General features: G+C 39.0%; 1 protein-coding gene across 1 annotated transcript in view; it reads left to right on the top strand.

Annotated features, from left to right (window-relative positions):
• The window catches only part of LOC104051323 (coagulation factor XIII B chain), a 33,490-nt gene that overhangs the window by 6,538 nt on the left and 9,416 nt on the right, over positions 1-17,536 (top strand). Inside the window, exons 5-11 of the mRNA XM_064455773.1 lie at positions 1-177; positions 1,871-2,050; positions 2,392-2,484; positions 3,162-3,344; positions 6,307-6,510; positions 6,976-7,158; positions 7,867-8,073. Coding sequence (XP_064311843.1) covers positions 1-177; positions 1,871-2,050; positions 2,392-2,484; positions 3,162-3,344; positions 6,307-6,510; positions 6,976-7,158; positions 7,867-8,073 — 1,227 coding nt within the window. The remainder of the gene's footprint in view (positions 178-1,870; positions 2,051-2,391; positions 2,485-3,161; positions 3,345-6,306; positions 6,511-6,975; positions 7,159-7,866; positions 8,074-17,536) is intronic.

The raw sequence follows: 17,536 nt of genomic DNA, 5'->3' as shown, positions 1-17,536 counted from the left end.
AAGTGACTTGCTCTTCTTTGAGTGCAATAGCACATGGAGGTTTCTATCCCGTGAAGAAAGTCTATGAAGAGGGAGATGTAGTTCACTTTTTCTGTGAGGAAAATTATTCTGTCAGTGAATTTGACCTAATCCAATGTTACTATTTTGGATGGTATCCAGACCCTCCAGTGTGTGAAGGTACCTTATTTTTATAGTTTTACTATGTCAAAATCTTAGTGGAAGACTAGCACCTTCTTTCATGAAATGCTTTATGAATTCAAAATAAAAATATGCCTTTTGTACCAGCTCACAGACTAAATGGAAATCAAATGTTAGCTGAACAGCATGGAGCCCAGGCAGCAGGGAGGGAGGCAATGATAATTGGAACTAGTTTTCAGTGGACTCAAACAATAGAGCAGATACTGTCCCTTGCTGATGACGTATCCTGGAGAAGCAGGAATTAATACTTACAGGGAAGTTGTTGGGCCCCTGAAGCTCAAGTTAAACCATGTTCGGATTACATAAAGGTTTAATCAAGCATGTTTAATCCTGCCTTGCGAGGTGGAAGTATGCCTCTTGAGAGGCATTAAAAATAAAATTTGTAACAAGTTCCCTCTGAGCTTGGGGATTGTGGTACTTTTCACAGTTTTATAGCCTCACCAAACTGTATATGTTTTCAACAGAATTAACTAGAAAGGTCATCCTGAGGACAGAAACACACCTTTAGCAATTACCCCAGTCATTGAGGGGTAATGGAGATTCTCAGAAAAGAAACTTTCAAAAGAATGAAAGGTCTAGTGAATCAGATAAGATATAGTATACAGCAGAAAACAGTACGAATCAGCGTTTAGGATAGATGACAATTTATAATATTTTTCAACATACCTTGATAGTTGTGGATCATTGTCTTATCTGGATAATGTCCCCATTCTGAGGATTACTGCTGAGCTTTAGGAGATCTCACTGCTTCATGGTAACAAATTCTCTGCTTTATATACCAGGCATGCTAGGTGTTGATGACAGAGGATAGGACAATCAAACATTTTTATTGGTTTAAGCTAAATCTAGAATATTCTTTTCCAGTATATTTTTACAGGAATTTTTCCCATGAAGTATGTTTTCTAAAGCAAATTTAATTGCTCTGTGTGGGGTGCCTGAGATTTTTTTTTTTTTAATATTATATATATTTAGCCTTTTAAAAATATAGATCTATTAAGCACCACTTTCAGTAAAATTCGTGCTTCGTAATTCCTTTATAGCTAATCCTGTAGAAGGCTGAGTGATTGAGTACAAAGATGAAATTCATCTTCCTTTCTTAGAAAATACAGTAGCATTTAAAATACACTAGAATCTCCCAATTAAATGGCATGTGTTAGGACTCCAGCCCTGTACTCATTCTGATGACACAGCAGATATCTTCCTTGAGTGAGTGTAGAGAAGGTGGGGTGCTCAGGAGAATAAAAACATGGTCTAAATCTAGTTTTGAAGATCCAGTAATTGCAAACTTAATTTCAGGGTAGGGCTATGATTCTTGCTGCTTCTGTAGCATTAGAATTAATACATAAACTCCTTTAAATATTATATCAATGGAGGGTATGGGAAATCTCTATTTCCTGATGTCCTTTAAAGAACATTTTGTTACGACTATGTGGAGAAATAACAAATTCATTTATAGCAGTGCATTAGCAACTACCTCTATTTTATATTTGTTGAACGTAAAATAACTTTTTTTATTCTGGTCTCCCATTTTGTTAAGAAAATGGGAGTAAGCAATTACTCTGGATCAACCAAAAATTTATTTTAAGTGATAGGCTTACATGATGTATAGTAAAATTAATTGTATATGCAGTTTTGATTAGTGAGAAAATAATATAAATTTTTTTATTTTCAGATGTAAAAGATAAATGTCCTCCACCACCGCTTCCTCCTCATGCCCATATCATCACAGTTAGAAGAACATATCATAATGGAGACAAAGTTCATATACAGTGTCAAAGTACCTTTGAAATAAAAGGATCTGAGGAAATCCAGTGTGAAAAAGGAAAATGGACATCACCCCCTATTTGTATTGGTTAGTACTTTTGTGAAGATTGACAATTGAATGAAGTGGTTCTTAAAACAATGCCTTGATTTTCTGGAGAGCCTCAGTTTCCATATCTGCAAAACTGTTTATGTCCTCCTCTGTTAAAATGCTTGAGCGGTGAAGTGCCGCATAATTTGCAGACAATCCATTGTTCACAAATTAAAGAGAAAGCATGAGACAGATGAATCCAACTGACACCTCTGTTGTGTAGTTCTCCCCCGGAATATTGATTTTATTGCATCTTACACTGCATCAGTGTCTGCCTGTTTTGGTATTTGAAAATGAGTTATTTCTGAGAAAACTATTCTAAGTTTCTGCTATGGTTATAGGAACTATGGATAAACGGCAACCTGAGGCACCACCGTCACCCGAGGCAGATGTAGCAATAAGGGCAAGCAAAACATATCACAGTGAAGATATGAGTAGGTGAACATTGCTTTTCTATTTAAAAGCGACTTCAATACTCTCCAATGCTATTATAGGCATTTTATGACTACGCATTTGCTATAGTACAGTTCCTTACTCTTGAAAGTGTTTGTACGTGCTACAGATGTCAGTGTAGCCATCTGACTGACTGAAAGGCCATTGTTGCTTGTTTCTAGTGATTATAAATTTCACCTATAAGCCTGTGCTGTATTTTTGATTTTATTTCATACATTACCATTTACCTCAGTCATTTCGTACTCCTTCTTTTAATGTTGTCTGAACATGCAAATTCATAAGTATTTTGCTGATCATTTGATTAATAGTTCCAGTGAAGTTTCTTTTGTTTATTTTGAACCACACATGGGCTAAACAATTCAAGCAACAAATAAAGGCCGTCTTATCACGGAAAAAGAACTAACCTATATTGAGTGTAAACGAGCAAGAGTCAAGAGCAGATATGGAGGAGGAGTGTAGAGGGAAATAGAATGCCTGTCTGCAATTCAGTAAGGCAAGTGTAGAGTTTCTGAAAATGAAATTTGAAAAAGAACTTATATTAGCTTATCTTTTATTTCTATGTAAATTTTTTTTGCTCAGTCTATTAGTAGTCTGATACATTCACCAGTGTTAACATTGTTTTAAAGATGTCATTACCTATCTCCCTACCTCGTATTAGAAATACAGCAAGACTGTACCTCTCCACCTGTGATTAAAAATGGTGTTGTTCTTGGTCCATTATTGACAAGTTACAAAAATGGTTCCTCAGTAGACTATGGTTGTCAACTTTACTATATTTTGGATGGACCTAGTACTGTTTACTGTGAAGAAGGAAACTGGACAGAACAACCAACTTGCTTAGGTAAGTCTTGTATGAAAAATAAAGTTTTGTTATATGTAAATATAGAAAGGTAAAATTGGAAAGAATCTCTAGATAATCCTTTCATGACCACCTTTTCTCTTTTGTCTGAGTTTAAAAAGATCCCAGAAACATGAGGATGAACCAAAATCAAACATACCTAGGCCACTCCTGCTAGGTGTCCTCTGGCCTGTTCTTACAAACATCCAATTAAATAGGTTCCTCTGTTTTCCTGAGTGAGCTATTCTAGAACATAACTGTCCTTGTTACCTAGGAGGATTCTCTAAATTCTTTCTCCTTGTTGCATTAATAGGTGAAGAAATTTGGCAGAAAACAAATCCTCTTGTGATCCAGCTGGTCCTCAGATGTCAGAGAGTCCGGGAGTGGCTGGGCTTAGATTTTGAGTGATACCCAATTCAGCACTGTTAGTCCATGAGGGATTCACTAACAGTATGATCACTATTAGTCTAGTTGTGCCCAATAACCCATCGTGGCCAGATTCACTAATAGTGCAGTTTACTGAAGCAACAGAAATACACATTCTTATTGGATTGCAGGTGATAAATACGCTGTCTGGTGGTGAAACTTCCATTTACATTATATGGTTCTTTCCCACTCACAGCATATGCTCACCAAACACAAAATAACAAGCTTGTTCTCTAAATCTCCCAGGGAGTCACTTGGTGTATAACCAAGTGATTGAGTCTTACCCGACAGGCATCCCTATGGGGGAGAAGAGAGGTTCAGCCCATTGACTGATCCCAGTAGTCTGCAATGGTATCTTCCCTAATATCTCTTTCTCTTGGGGTCATTTTTATATTATTTTATGTTTAGGTGGAGCTTAAGTGACTTTGGTCATACATAATTTCATTATTGATTAGTGTAGAAATTCCATGCTTAGATTTAAGGTATGGACTAAGAGAAATTCAGAGCACGCTCAGTGAGGGCTGATTGTACCTTGGAGGCAGGTAACTCTGGGACAGAAGCGTATGTTTTAGTAATGCAACGAAGTTATAATGAGCAAAGTTCACCCACAGGGCACAATGTTTCTGCGCTGGTCTGGGCATGGTTCCATGGTTCCATCCAGCCCCTGGATCTGCAGTGATTTATGGACAAGTTTGGCCGTGAAGCCTTCGTTTCATTCCCTCCTCCAGTTATCTCCCTTAGATTAGTACACTGAGCTCCCGCAGTGTTCCTAACATCTAAGTGTGCAGGTGGTGTTGCTTAGGGAACAATCACTGAACCGATCTGCAGCATGGCAACCGCATTCCACTATGGAAGTTAACTTTTATGAAATGTGGATATAACTTTAGACTCAGTAATTTCAACCTCGATAACGTCGCCACCAGTGATCATTCCACACTCCCGTATTCTTCAATCAGTGAATTTCTTCCTGTTCTTTAATAGACGTTTAGAAGGCACAACTGCAGCCTTTGCCAAAGTGGCTTTTAGATATGATTAACAAGGAATACAATGACTTTGTGGACTTTCATTTTTAAACCTTCAGCCTTTGTTTTTATTATGTGTCTTTATATCTGTCACTTCATCCTGGACTTTCTAATTTTTCTATGTTGCTCTTATGTATGCTGTTCAAAACAATGTACAGAATTCCCATTCAGAATTTATCAATACTAGCAGGAACACTACTGATGATGATCTACAAAAGTTGATTTGTTTCTATTTCCTTCCTTCTATAATGAAATAACTAGTTTACTAGCATCCTTAGTTAAACTGACTCACTTTAAATTGGTAGTCTACTGTGAAAATGCAAGTAAGTAACCAGTTAAGTGTTAATTACTTATTTCTAAATGAATAAAATGTACCTTGCCTGGATTGAAAGGTCCATATCAGCATTCTTGGATCTGAATTCTCAGATGTAACAAATCCTGTGAAATAATGAGAACACATTTCCTATAGTGTTAGTTGTCTCCTAAACATTCAAATAACCACATCATCCTTTCCACGTTTTCTGAGATTTCTTTTTGACCCTCACGTAATCAGACCAGAAAGAGCACATACAGTAGTTAGTTTCAGGAAAAAATCCATACTAATTTGTTTTTATGGTGCTGTCATCAGAATGTGTAATAACCGATTTCTCCTTCCCTTTCCTTCAGTAAAGTGTTAATAAGGGCCTCTATCGGGCAATGATTCTTGTGGAACTTATAGAAATTTACTTTTGTAACTGTCCCTCTGCCAGGCTTTACTGACTGAGGTCTGTCTGACCCACTGACTCAGCTGTCAACTTATTATAGTTGAAAAGTGGTTTCAAAAGTTAATGAGGTTAACTGTCTAATGGAAAGCTAGGCTACCTGATGTGATCCTGGCATTAGATTTTAAGAAACCTGTCAGAAAGCAACCAAAACAATACTGACCTTAAATACCCTGAAAAGCCCAAACAGCAACACAAAACTTCCAAAAGGTTTTTAGAAGATCTCTAAATTCTTCTAACAGTGACAAAACAAAGAAAAAATGCAAAGAAAAGGGAATTGTCAAAGCACTTCCTTAGGTTAACAGCCTAAATTTACTGTGTATTAACTACTACTATCTTCAAAGGGCTTACCAAACCTGTCAGCCAAATCTGACAGGCTAATTTTGATGAAAGATTTTTCTTCATTGTAAAAAGTCCTTTGAAGTTACAGTAAAGTTGTTCTTTTCTTCTGCAATGGTAAACCCAGGCTGCTATATGTTTAGAAATACTTGTAGAAACCAGATTTTGTCAGAAGTGTGTGATTCCTGTGATTTACTGTTCCCAGTTTGGCTTTTTTTTGCATGTTATTGCTGTCACTTCAGTCCATTTCTTTACATTTGCCTTCTTTTTATTTTATGCATCTATAGTTCTTTTTCTTGCAAGATTCGAAAACATTCTAGAACTATAGATTTAGCTTTATCTTTCTTGACTCCCACAAAAGGGAGCAAAAAAATCATTTAAGCTTGCTTTTTATTGAAGTACACTTTTATTTCATAGAACCATGCAATCTTAATGTAACCGATATGAACAGCAACAACATAGAGTTGAAATGGAAACAGGAAGAATTAATTTTCCTACATGGTGATCTCATAGAGTTTGAATGTAAACAGGGGTACAGTTTTCTCCCGACCACCATTCCGTCTCCTGGGAGGACGCAGTGTAACCATGGCAGACTGAATTATCCGAAATGCATTATGCAAGGTAAACCAATACTTTTTAATTGCCTTTTTAATTAATCAATCTCAGACCTATTTAGAAACAATTTACTTTGGCAATGCAGGCCTAGAATCTGTTGTAAACAATAGATGTTTAGGGTTCAACAATACAGTTATGCACAGATATCTTTGCAGAAGACAGCTATATTGTAAAACATATGCAAGCATGGAAAAACAATACACTTTCCTTTGGGGAAGGCTGTAGAAAGGAGGGAGGAGCTCTTCTCCAAGCCCAGGGAACTCAAAGCTCTGTAGAAAGATAGCTATAAACAATTAAATGCACTCAAGGGATTTCTTATGGTCAGAATTAAGCAAGAGATCGCATTCAGATCTGAAACATAATGAAATAGTAAGAAAATACACTGAGAGTTGACAGATATCTAGTGTTGACAGGCATTTAAAGCTGCAGATTTGTTATTTCTGAAGCTGAATGTTTCCCAAATGTTTTTAGCTCCTACAGGAAAATGTGGCTCTCCACCTTCTATTGTGAATGGAGCTCTTACTCTCCCACCCCTGACCCAGTATGACAGTGGCTCTTCAGTTCAATATAGTTGCTCTGACTATCATTTTTTGCAAGGATCTGAGAGAATCTACTGTTCTGAAGGACAGTGGACTGCACCACCAGTTTGTATAGGTAGGTGTGATAAGATAAATAAGCACTTATTTCTCTCTATAATTCACAGATCACAGAATAGTTTGGAAGTGACCTTTAAAGGTCAGCTAGTCCAACCCCCCTGCAGTGCGCAGGGACAGCTTCAACTAGATCAGGTTGCTCAGAGCCCCGTCCAACCTGACCTGGAATGGTTCCAGGCATGGGGCATCCACCACCTTTCTGGGCAGCCTGTGCCAGTGTTTCACCACCCTCATGGTAAAAAGCATCTTCCTTATATTTAGTCTGAATCTACCCTCTTTTAGTTTAAAACCATTACCCCATGTCCTATCACTACTAAAAAGTCTGTCCCCATGTTTCTTATAAGCCCCCTTTAAGTATTGTAAGGCCACAATAAGGTCTCCTCAGAGCCTACTTTTCTCCAGGCTGAACAACCCCAACTCTCTCTAAATTCAGATACTTAGAATTTATAAATTGAGTGTTACTAACTAGAACGTTAAGATCTCAACTTCAATTTTTTCTGTTAAAAATGAAAGTTTTAACAGAAGCAAATGTAAACTTGTCTGTTTTTTTTTTTCTTAAATATGACATGTCTGCAGTATCCAAAAAATACAGTGATTTCAAATATTAAGAGAATGGGAAATAACCTACAGTTTTAGTGTAGACTAGTCAAAATGATGCTATTTCAAATATAATCAATTTATTAACACTGATTAAGTCTCTCTTCTTTAGAGCCATGTACTTTGTCAAAAAATGAAATGGAGAAAAATAATGTGCTGCTGCAATGGTTCTATGAGAATCAAATTTACTTTTACCATGGGGATTATGTTGGATTTTACTGTAAGCAAAACCATTTTGGAGAAGAATCTGGTACAACTTTATTTGAAGTGCAGTGTAAGGAAGGACAGCTGACATACCCAAGGTGTGTTGAAAGAGGAAAATAAGTATGGACTTCAGGAAAGCCTACAGGTAAGGTATGTATGCGTTCTTTATCTGATATTAACAGCTGAATTAAGATGGCCAAGACCATTAAGACACACAGACAGCTTTGGGAAATGAGTGTTCAGTGGCATTGTTGGGTCTGAGCTGAAGGGTGTGGGAAGTGAAAGTGCATTGTGGTATTGGTGGTTTGGATAGCATGAGTGGTTTTGTGGCTACAGAATATAGATACATTGAGATTTAGTGTAGTGCCCTTCAATGTTTTGATGTTAAATGATTTTAAACTCTAATTTTGCAGAGAGAAAGGAGAGGCCTATTTTTTTTTTTGTAGATCTTAACAGCACTCATGTCTCCTTTCACAGGTAAGAAGCCTCTAAAGGGCAAGGGTTGAGAGGCAAGAAAAAAAGGCAAGTATTAAAAAAAAAAGATTGTGTTTAATGGATCTATGAAAGCAGTAAAAACCTTAAAACATCCAAATTCTACTCAGTAGTTAATTATTATTCTGAAAATAACAAAAAAGTCAAGCAAGCATCTTTGTTTTGCTAATTGAGAGCATTTAAACTATTAAAATATCTAGTCCAACTGCTTTGTATAATTTCATATGACACTTAAACATTGGTACTCTTGGGGCTCTGCCTTTGGATACACGGTGTGACTGAAGATCTGAAGAAAATTCAGGAATATAGACAATGTTTGCCTCGCATCCATTTTAGTGTGTTTTAATAAAAAGTCGCCGTAAGGATCTCTTCTGTATTTTATCTCTATACTCCATCTTTCTGTAATATCACTGCATGTATGCTCTTCTGTATGGTTTTCCAAGGCTTCTGTGGGTGCTACATGAATAAATAAAACAACAAAGAAATTAAAGCATTCAAGAAATAGACAAATTCTTCCTATTCAATTGAAACCCAGACAACCAGTTGGGGAAAAAAGGGTTGATAAAAATAGCATTTACATGTTATCTACAATAGCATTCCAAAATGTTTTCAAAAGATTAAAAAGTCATCACTTTTTAAACCAGTATTTAAAAGCGAAGACAAATAGCGATGAGATTCAGCAATTTAATATAATGAACTTCTGATGTGCGACATGCAGATCTGAACTAGATGTTCACTATAGCTTTTATTTCTAGGTCATGTTATGAACAACGATTGCAATATGAATTGGTGAGTCTCAGTTGAGAAATAATATAAGAACTCAGTTAAACAAAATGATTGGTGATAAGTTTTTAACCAGTAAATTTTGGTGTATTGAGCTTTGTTACCTTAACAGCTGCCATCTAGGCTTGCTAATGCATCTGGAAACTTTTTGTGCTGAGATCAAAAAATGAATAGAAATTCATCTCAGCCTCTGAGTTTTTGCATCGTAATCATTCCTGTGTCTATGAAAGATAGAAGCAAAACTCTGTTTCCCTTGAACACGAAGAGGGTTTACAAGATGGACTAGACCTGTAAGCAAAATCTTGCAAGATAACTTGTACATCTGTGACCATATCAGTAACACCACACAAGGTCACATTACCGAGGTATTGGTGTCAGAAAACCCAATACTGAATACAGATGTAACCAAACTGGGATGAATGGGGAAAAACTAATTCGGGGCAGGCTGTTTATTTGGAAGCAGACCAGGGTGGAGAAAGGGGGAAGTACAAGCATGATGAAAAAAGGATCAATAAACAAGAAAAAGGGTAATAAGATCTGCACATGATATAACTGAGACTCTCCAGGGATACCAGTCAAGCAGCTCTGCACTTGATCACCTTATCTTAGATGAGACCAAAACCACAAACCTGTAGTCTTGACCATACCATAGAGATCAAACCTGTTTCTATGGTCTGGAAGACCCATTCGGGGCAGGAAGGGATGGCACATTCTCAGACAAACAGGGAGAAATGCCTGAGACAAACAGATGGAGCATCCACGTATCACTGTGCTGCTGCCTGTTCCCGGCCTGATGGCATCAGCATCTTCCCAATTGCTTCCTAACACCAGTGTGTGCCAGTGTATTTAATTCTCTTGTTTTCTCTTTTGTTCTTTTTCCCCAGCATGTTCAGGACAGCATGCAGGTATTTTCTGTGGTAAAGAGAATGTGCGTTTCTTTCTGTCATGGTTCAGCCTCAGTCGGCAACTAAACACGACGCAGCTGCTCGCTCGCTCCCCCCACCCCTGTGGGACGGGGGAGAGAATTGGAAGAGCAAAAGAACTTGTGGGTTGAGATGAGCACAGTTTAATAATTACAATAAAATAATAATTATAATAATAATGATTATAATAATAATGACATTAATGATAATATAATAAAATCAAAAAGGAAAAAACCAGAAACACAAAAGATGCAACCGTCCACCACCCGCCAACCAACGCTGCCTGTCCCTGAGCCACGATTTCTTCCCTCCTCTCCCCCCCTGCCCCGGCCAGCCCCCCCCAGTTAACATACTGGGCATGACATCACATGATATGGAATATCCCTTTGGCCACTTTGAATCCGCTCTCTTAGCTGTGCCCCCTCCCCTCCCAGCTTCTTGTGCACCCGGCAGAGCTTGGGAAGCTGGAAAAGTCCTTGACTAGTACAAGCGCTACCCAGCAATAACCAAAACATCGGTGTGTTATCAACGTTGTTTTCATACTAAGTCCAAAGCACAGCACTATGCCAGCTACGGTGAAGAAAATTAACTCTATCCCAGCTAAACCCATGACACTTTCATTTTCCCCTTCTCAGTTTTCCTACATGAATTATTTGAAAACAAACTTGTTGCTTGTAATTTGAAATCTGGGGCTATGTTATTCCAGTTAATTAGCACAGCAGAATTAAGTGAAAGAAAATGAGAGGTACACCTTGGGTTTCAAAGGTGAAAAAGCTCCAAAATATCTGTGTGAAATCTTGAAAAAGAGATTTATAACATGACCATTATAAAACAAACTGAACACAGAACTCTTACAAAAGTTAATGAAGACACAGGAAGGGATCAAGTTGCTTTTTAGACAGTAAGGAAACTTTGTTAATGACTCCTTTCCATTACCTTAATTTTCCCAGAATATATTCATGCAAATGTGGCTAGGGAAGACAGGTCAGCTACACGCGCTGCTGTGGTAGCAGAGAAGCTGCTGCAGGCACACAGCTCAGGCATGCTGTTGTCCTAGTGTGGGTGGGATGCTGAAAGCACATCTGTCAAACCGCTGTCCTTAGTGCATGTGAAATATGTACTGCAAATGAGACTCAGTGATGCACAAGCCCGGAAGCGTGTCTGACCTCCTAAGTGTATTTGGAAACAGAGGAAGAGTTTTTATCCTTCACATTATTTGCTTAGACTTACCAAATTGGTGCTAGAATAACTTTTCAAGTAACCATCAACATATCAAAGACCTCAGCTTAACCCTTTCACAGTCCTGAACTTTTGCTGGCTTTCTGAATAGTTAGGCATAGAATTGCGGAATAAGAATCAGGTTGCTCAGGACCCTGCCTGGCAGAGTTTTTGATATCTCCAAGGAGTTATTTTCTAACTTTTCTGGGCAATCTGTTCCAATGTCTGCCTACCCCCATGGTTAATCTTTTTTCCTAATATCTGTCTGGAACTTCTGCTGCTGCAGATTTGTGTCTGTTGTCTTTCATCCTATCACTGTGTATCTCTGAAAAGAGTATGGATCCGTCTTCTCTGTACTGTCCCATTAGGAAGCCAAAACCAGAAATAAGGTCTCCTCCCAGCCTTCTTTTCTTAAGAAATGTTCAGAAAAGAATGGGATTTTTCTGGTTGTGTGAGGCATGATAAAAATAATCCTTTTATATTTCTTTTCATGCCTTTCCTTGTGTAGCAGAGCCTTCCAACAGCACCAGAAATGCAATAGATCTCAGCTTTGCCATTTCATGGTGAAAAGTGCTGGCTTGGGCGTAGGTAGATGATACGATAATATTTCTGCACCAAGTTTGGCTTGTACAAATTTTTTCAAGCTCAGCCTTTTATTAGTGTCATGGGTTTAGCTGGGATAGAGTTAATTTTCTTCACCGTAGCTGGCATAGTGATGTGCTTTGGACTTAGTATGAAAACAACGTTGAGATAACACACCGATGTTTTGGTTGTTGCTGGGTAGCGCTTGTACTAGTCAAGGACTTTTCCAGCTTCCCATGCTTTGCCAGGTGCACAAGAAGCTGGGAGGGGAGGGGGCACAGCTAAGAGAGCGGATTCAAAGTGGCCAAAGGGATATTCCATATCATGTGATGTCATGCCCAGTATGTTACCTGGGAGGGGCTGGCCGGGGGAGGAGGGAGCAGTCACGGCTTGAGGACTGACAGCGTTGGTTGGTGGGTGGTGAGCAGTTGCATCACTTGTTGTTTGGGTTCTCCCGAGGGTTCATCTCTCCCTCTCTCTCTTATTATTTTCTTGTTCATTATATTATTATTACTATTGCTATTGCTATTACTATTACTATTGCTATTATTTTATTGTAACTGTTACACTGCTATCTCAACCTGCGAGTTTTCTTATTTTGGCCCTGTCCTGGTTTCAGCTGGGATAGAGTTAAATTTCTTTGTAGTAGCTAGTACGGGACTATGTTTTGGAGTTTTGCTGGAAACAGGGGTGATAACGTGGAGATGTTTTGTTGTTGCTAAGTAGCGCTTACACTACTGGTCAAGGACTTTTTCAGCTCCCCGTGCTCTGCCGGGTGCAAAAGAAACTGGGAGGGGGCACAGCCGGGACAGCTGACCCCAACTGACCAATGGGATATTCCATACCATATGACGTCATGCTCAGTATATAAAGCTGGGGAAGAAGAAGGAAGGGGGGACTTTGGGAGTGATGGTGGCTGTCATCCCAAGTAACCGCTACGCGTGATGGAGCCCTGCTTTTCTGGAGATGGCTGAACACCTGCTTGCCCATGGGCAGTAGTGAATGAATTCCTTGTTTTGCTTTGCTTGCGCGCGCAGCTTTTGCTTTACCTATTGAACTGTCTTTATCTCAAGCCAGGAGCTTCCTCACTTTTACTCTTCCGATTCTCTCCCCCATCCCACCGGGGGGGAGTGAGCGAGCGGCTGCGTGGTGCTTGGTTGCTGACTGGGGCTAAACCATGACAGGCCTTTCCGATTCTCTCCCCCATCCCACAGGGCTGGGGGGAGAGAGCGAGCAGCAATGTAGTATTTAGTTGCTGATGGAGGCTAAAGCACAACAGTCCTTTTTGGTGCCAGAAGGAGCATCATAGAATACCAAACCATTATCATAGAATGGTTTGGGTTCGAAGGGACCTTTAAAGATCATCTAGTTCACACACACATCCCCCCCCCCTTGCCATGGGCAGAGGTATCTTTCACTAGATCAGGTTGCTCAAAGCCCTGCCCAGCCTGACCTTGAATGTTTCCAGGGATGAGGCATTCACCACTTCTCTGGGCAGCCTGTTCCAGTGTCTCACCACCCTCCTTGTAAAAAATTTCTTCCCTACATCCAGTCTAAATCTACCCTCTTTCAGCTGAAATCCATTGTTCTGTCACGACAGAAGCACATTTCCTCTTGTGTAACAACATTGCCCTTATGCATTTTTTGCACACATCAGCCAAATGGGCATTCAGGTTTATTTATAGACTGTCATTTCTATTTTCCAGTAAAATTGTCACCTCTATGGTACATAATTAGGCAAAGTGAGTTTTTGTCTAGATATAAGCTCACAGATCAGGGCCATTCCTATAACAGGCAAATTTAGAGTGCTTTATGCTGATTCAGACTACCATGTTTTAACCAAGGTGACCCTGTGTCCCAGTGAAGTTTCAACAATTTATATTGGCTTTAAAACATTTATTGTAGTGAAGCTGGTTGGGACCGTTGCCCAGACCTGTTGCCTTTGAGGAGGTCTGGATGAATCACACAAAAATCACAGGATGGTAGGGGTTGGAAGGGACCTCTGGAGATCATCTTGTCCAACCCCCCCTGCTTGAGCAGGTACATTCAGAGCAGGCAGCACAGGACCGTGCCCAGGCAGGTTTTGGAGCATAAGAATATTTGGTAAATGTAAAAAGACCCTTCTCTTTGAAGACCAGACCTGGAGAAAATGGAGGGAGATTAAAAGTCAGTCTCCAGAACATTTAGTGGAAGTAGAATTCAGAGCAATTTCCTATGTTTTAATAAGTGGTGATTTACTTGCTGAAGTCCTGACATGAAATCACTGGGTTTTATAGTCAGTCAGGTATCACAGGCCTCAAATAAAATATCTGATATCAGAAGGGGAAGGTAGTTGTCTTGAAGAATTTTGGGTAGAGTGGGTACAAGAGCAGTACCACACCACTCGGTGGCTTATAATTTATGGTGTTTGTTTTTTTTTTTAACTACGCAGCAGGTTTGATAGAGCAAGAGGATGGTAATTTCTCCTGCAAGATTTCTGTTCTATGACACCAATACATCAAAGGCCCTGCTCTCCTGGTCCATGTTAAACCAATACCACAGTTCCAGGAGAATGGGCCGCTCCAACCAGTTGATGTGTTGTGTGCTGGCTTCTGGCTGCCCCTACACACAGTGGGGTCAGTCTTGTACACAATGCCGGACATTTGTGTATGGAATTCCTCTTCCCTTTTCCTGAGAAGATATTGTTTTTACTATGAGTTAGAATGTCAGCATAACCTGCTCGTGACTGCTCTGATCACGTAGACCCAAGCTACCTGATTTTTTCTGCATGTGAGTCCGATTAAAGATTGTCATGAGAATCTCTGTGAATCTCTGGTCTCCCACCCCCAACGTGTTACAAAATGTGTGAAGTTGGCAAATGTGAAAGAGCAAAGTTTGTATGCTGCTGCTTTGTTACCCAGCTCACATCAGAGTCATCTAGTCAGAGCTGGGCAAAGGCAGTCAGGTTCTCACTTATCTGAGCAACGTTTTCAGGTAGGCTTCAACTCATGGCGCTCATGCAGAAGGCTGGTCTTGCTGAGCATTCTCCTATATTAAGCCAAGCCAAAGTAATTGTATAGAGTGAGTATAGTCCTCTTCTACCTTTGTGTGGAGATCAGATCTTTTAACCAGGTGAATATAAGGAGACATGATCTTGAATAGGAAGAACACTTTCTTTTGCCCTTTACATGAAAAGAAAGAAAGAAAGAAAGAAAGAAAGACATCTACATGTTGTAAAATAAAAATTATGCAACCATTTTGGAGCTGACTTATTGGAAATGGCTGCTTGATCAGCAATTGCTGTTTAGAAAAGGTAATTCGGTGTATTTCAGTGACTGAGTTACAAATGAGGCCAAAAATTAATGACCTATAAAAAGGGGCAGGAATGGTGGCAGATGTGGAAAGTAAGATGGTGGAAAGTAATTTTCCTTTAGTTTACCTTTTTTATTCTTCTATACTAAAAAGGAAAAATTCCAGAGTGGGAGACCAGCCTTTCTGAGGCACAGGAGGATTAGAAGGTGAGGAAGAAGTGAGCCAGAAAGATTGAACTCAGAGTGAAATCCAGAAAGCTTTGTTATATACTTTTGTGGGATTCATTGTTTTATATTGCAACCTGCCAGGACTCCATAAACAACAGTGCTTAGGGTCATGTTGGACTAGTATGTAAGAATCTAAAATACAGATAAATGTTACATGCCTCTAGAAACATTAGTCTCATGGTTTTATTCCTGGTTTTCTCTAAGGAATGTGCTTAGTTGCTTAAAAAAATGGTTAATATAGGTGTTAATATTGGACATTTGCCACTGAGACTTTCATGGCCTTTTAGAAGAAAGCTTTTCTTCAAGGTGCTTTGAAGTTCTGCCAGTTGTATGAAGTGGCATATCAATGATAATTAAATTCATTTAGTGTATATAGTAACAGCAATACCTGTTGATCCTCAGATGGGTGTTATCATTCAGTAAACAAAATAATGCCATGTGTGTTTTTGAAGGGAGAAAAAAACCTCAAAGTTGATTGCTATATTAGTTTATCCTGTATTTCACAATAGTTCCTAGCAGCGAGTGTGTTGGATGAAAAAAAATGGGAATTTCCTGAAAAAGCAGATTGTGTAAGAAACTCCACAGATATTAACCCCCAAAATAATCTTAGTATTGTCACATGAGGATGGAGCTCGATTCAGTCAAAGTTGTCCAGCTGGTGTAGCCTGATAAATATGATTTTTGCCATTGCTAATAAAAGGACACAGGCTCTGCATCAACCTGACAATGCAGGACCTTTGGTCTTGCCTGGGTTTGTCCTGAGCTGATTTTAGCTTGGTTAGTTGGTTAGCAATCACCCATTGGTTGCCTATATGTGGTTTAGTTTAGCGCTAATTCATATTTGTAACAAGCAGTTATTGAGCGATCTATGACTCCAGGCTAAAATGTGGTGTGGGAAAGGAGAACGTGCGATGACACAAGATGAGCAGAGGTCAAAGACTACACAAACAAACCACAGTTGCCTAGCAGTGGCCCCAGCAGAAGTGCAACTTGGTCTTGTTCAGGTAAACACAATTTTAGTGAACAGAGGCGCTGAATAACTGGGATCCAAAAAAGTGGAGCCTATTAAGAAAATACATACATGTAAACACATGGAGACCTCAGTACTTAGGAGGAAGGGACCCCTGCTACTTGCATTGAACTTTCCCCAACAGAAACCTTTGTACACTAATGGTTCAGTGTGCCATTCCCCTCCTGTCTTGCTAGCCTCCTTGAGAAAGACCTATGCAATCAACCAAACAAACAATGGAAGGATGAGTGTAACATCAGAGGAAGTGGTTAGGTACTAGGACAGTTTTTTTCTGTAAAATACTTTTTTTAAAAAGAAAAAAAAAAGCATTACTGAGGCTTTCTTTCATTAATTTAAACTATGAATATTTGCATTATTAGAAGTGGACTAACGATAACTTAGTATTTTTATTAGGCTGTTAAGATTTTAAGCAGACTTGTAATAAATTATGGGCTCCACATATAAGGTGGTTTTGCCCATAACAAAATTTTAAGTTTGAAAAACTGAGTGTTCTATATTATTTTGTGTTATAAACACACTGTGAGTTTTTTGTTATGGCTTTCATAATGCTTCTCTGTCAAGTTCAGTCTGAAAAGTTTTGCGAACAAACTATTGAAGACTTTTTGCAACAATTGCATAATTTATCTGTACAGATTGACTGCTGTGTTGCAAGAACATTAGGGGAGGAGATTACAAGGACACCCTCAGGAATGATGGGAGTGAATACAAGTGCATGCAATTTGGAGTACAGAAAATAGCAACTCTGTTGCAGAGGCTGTCTTTAACTTGTAAAGCTTGAAAATGACACTGCTGAGCCACACTGTAGTGTTTCTTCTGTGGATGGGCTGTACTACATGTAAAAGTAAGTTATTAAATGGAAATCTATGCTTTTAACTGATGTAGCTGGTGACAATCAAGAAAAAATGAACTGCAAAAGTAATTTAAACTATAAAGTCTACTTTTTAAATAGAATTCTTTTCAGAAGTTTGGAATGAGAGTTGTGATTTAGAACTATGCATTCGAGAATATTTGCTTTGTATTTTCTTGTATGAG

The sequence above is a fragment of the Phalacrocorax carbo genome, chromosome 6, assembly GCF_963921805.1.
Source record: "Phalacrocorax carbo chromosome 6, bPhaCar2.1, whole genome shotgun sequence".
In the NCBI taxonomy this organism is placed as follows: Eukaryota; Metazoa; Chordata; class Aves; order Suliformes; family Phalacrocoracidae; genus Phalacrocorax; species Phalacrocorax carbo.
This window is presented reverse-complemented; position numbering and strand designations above follow the sequence as displayed.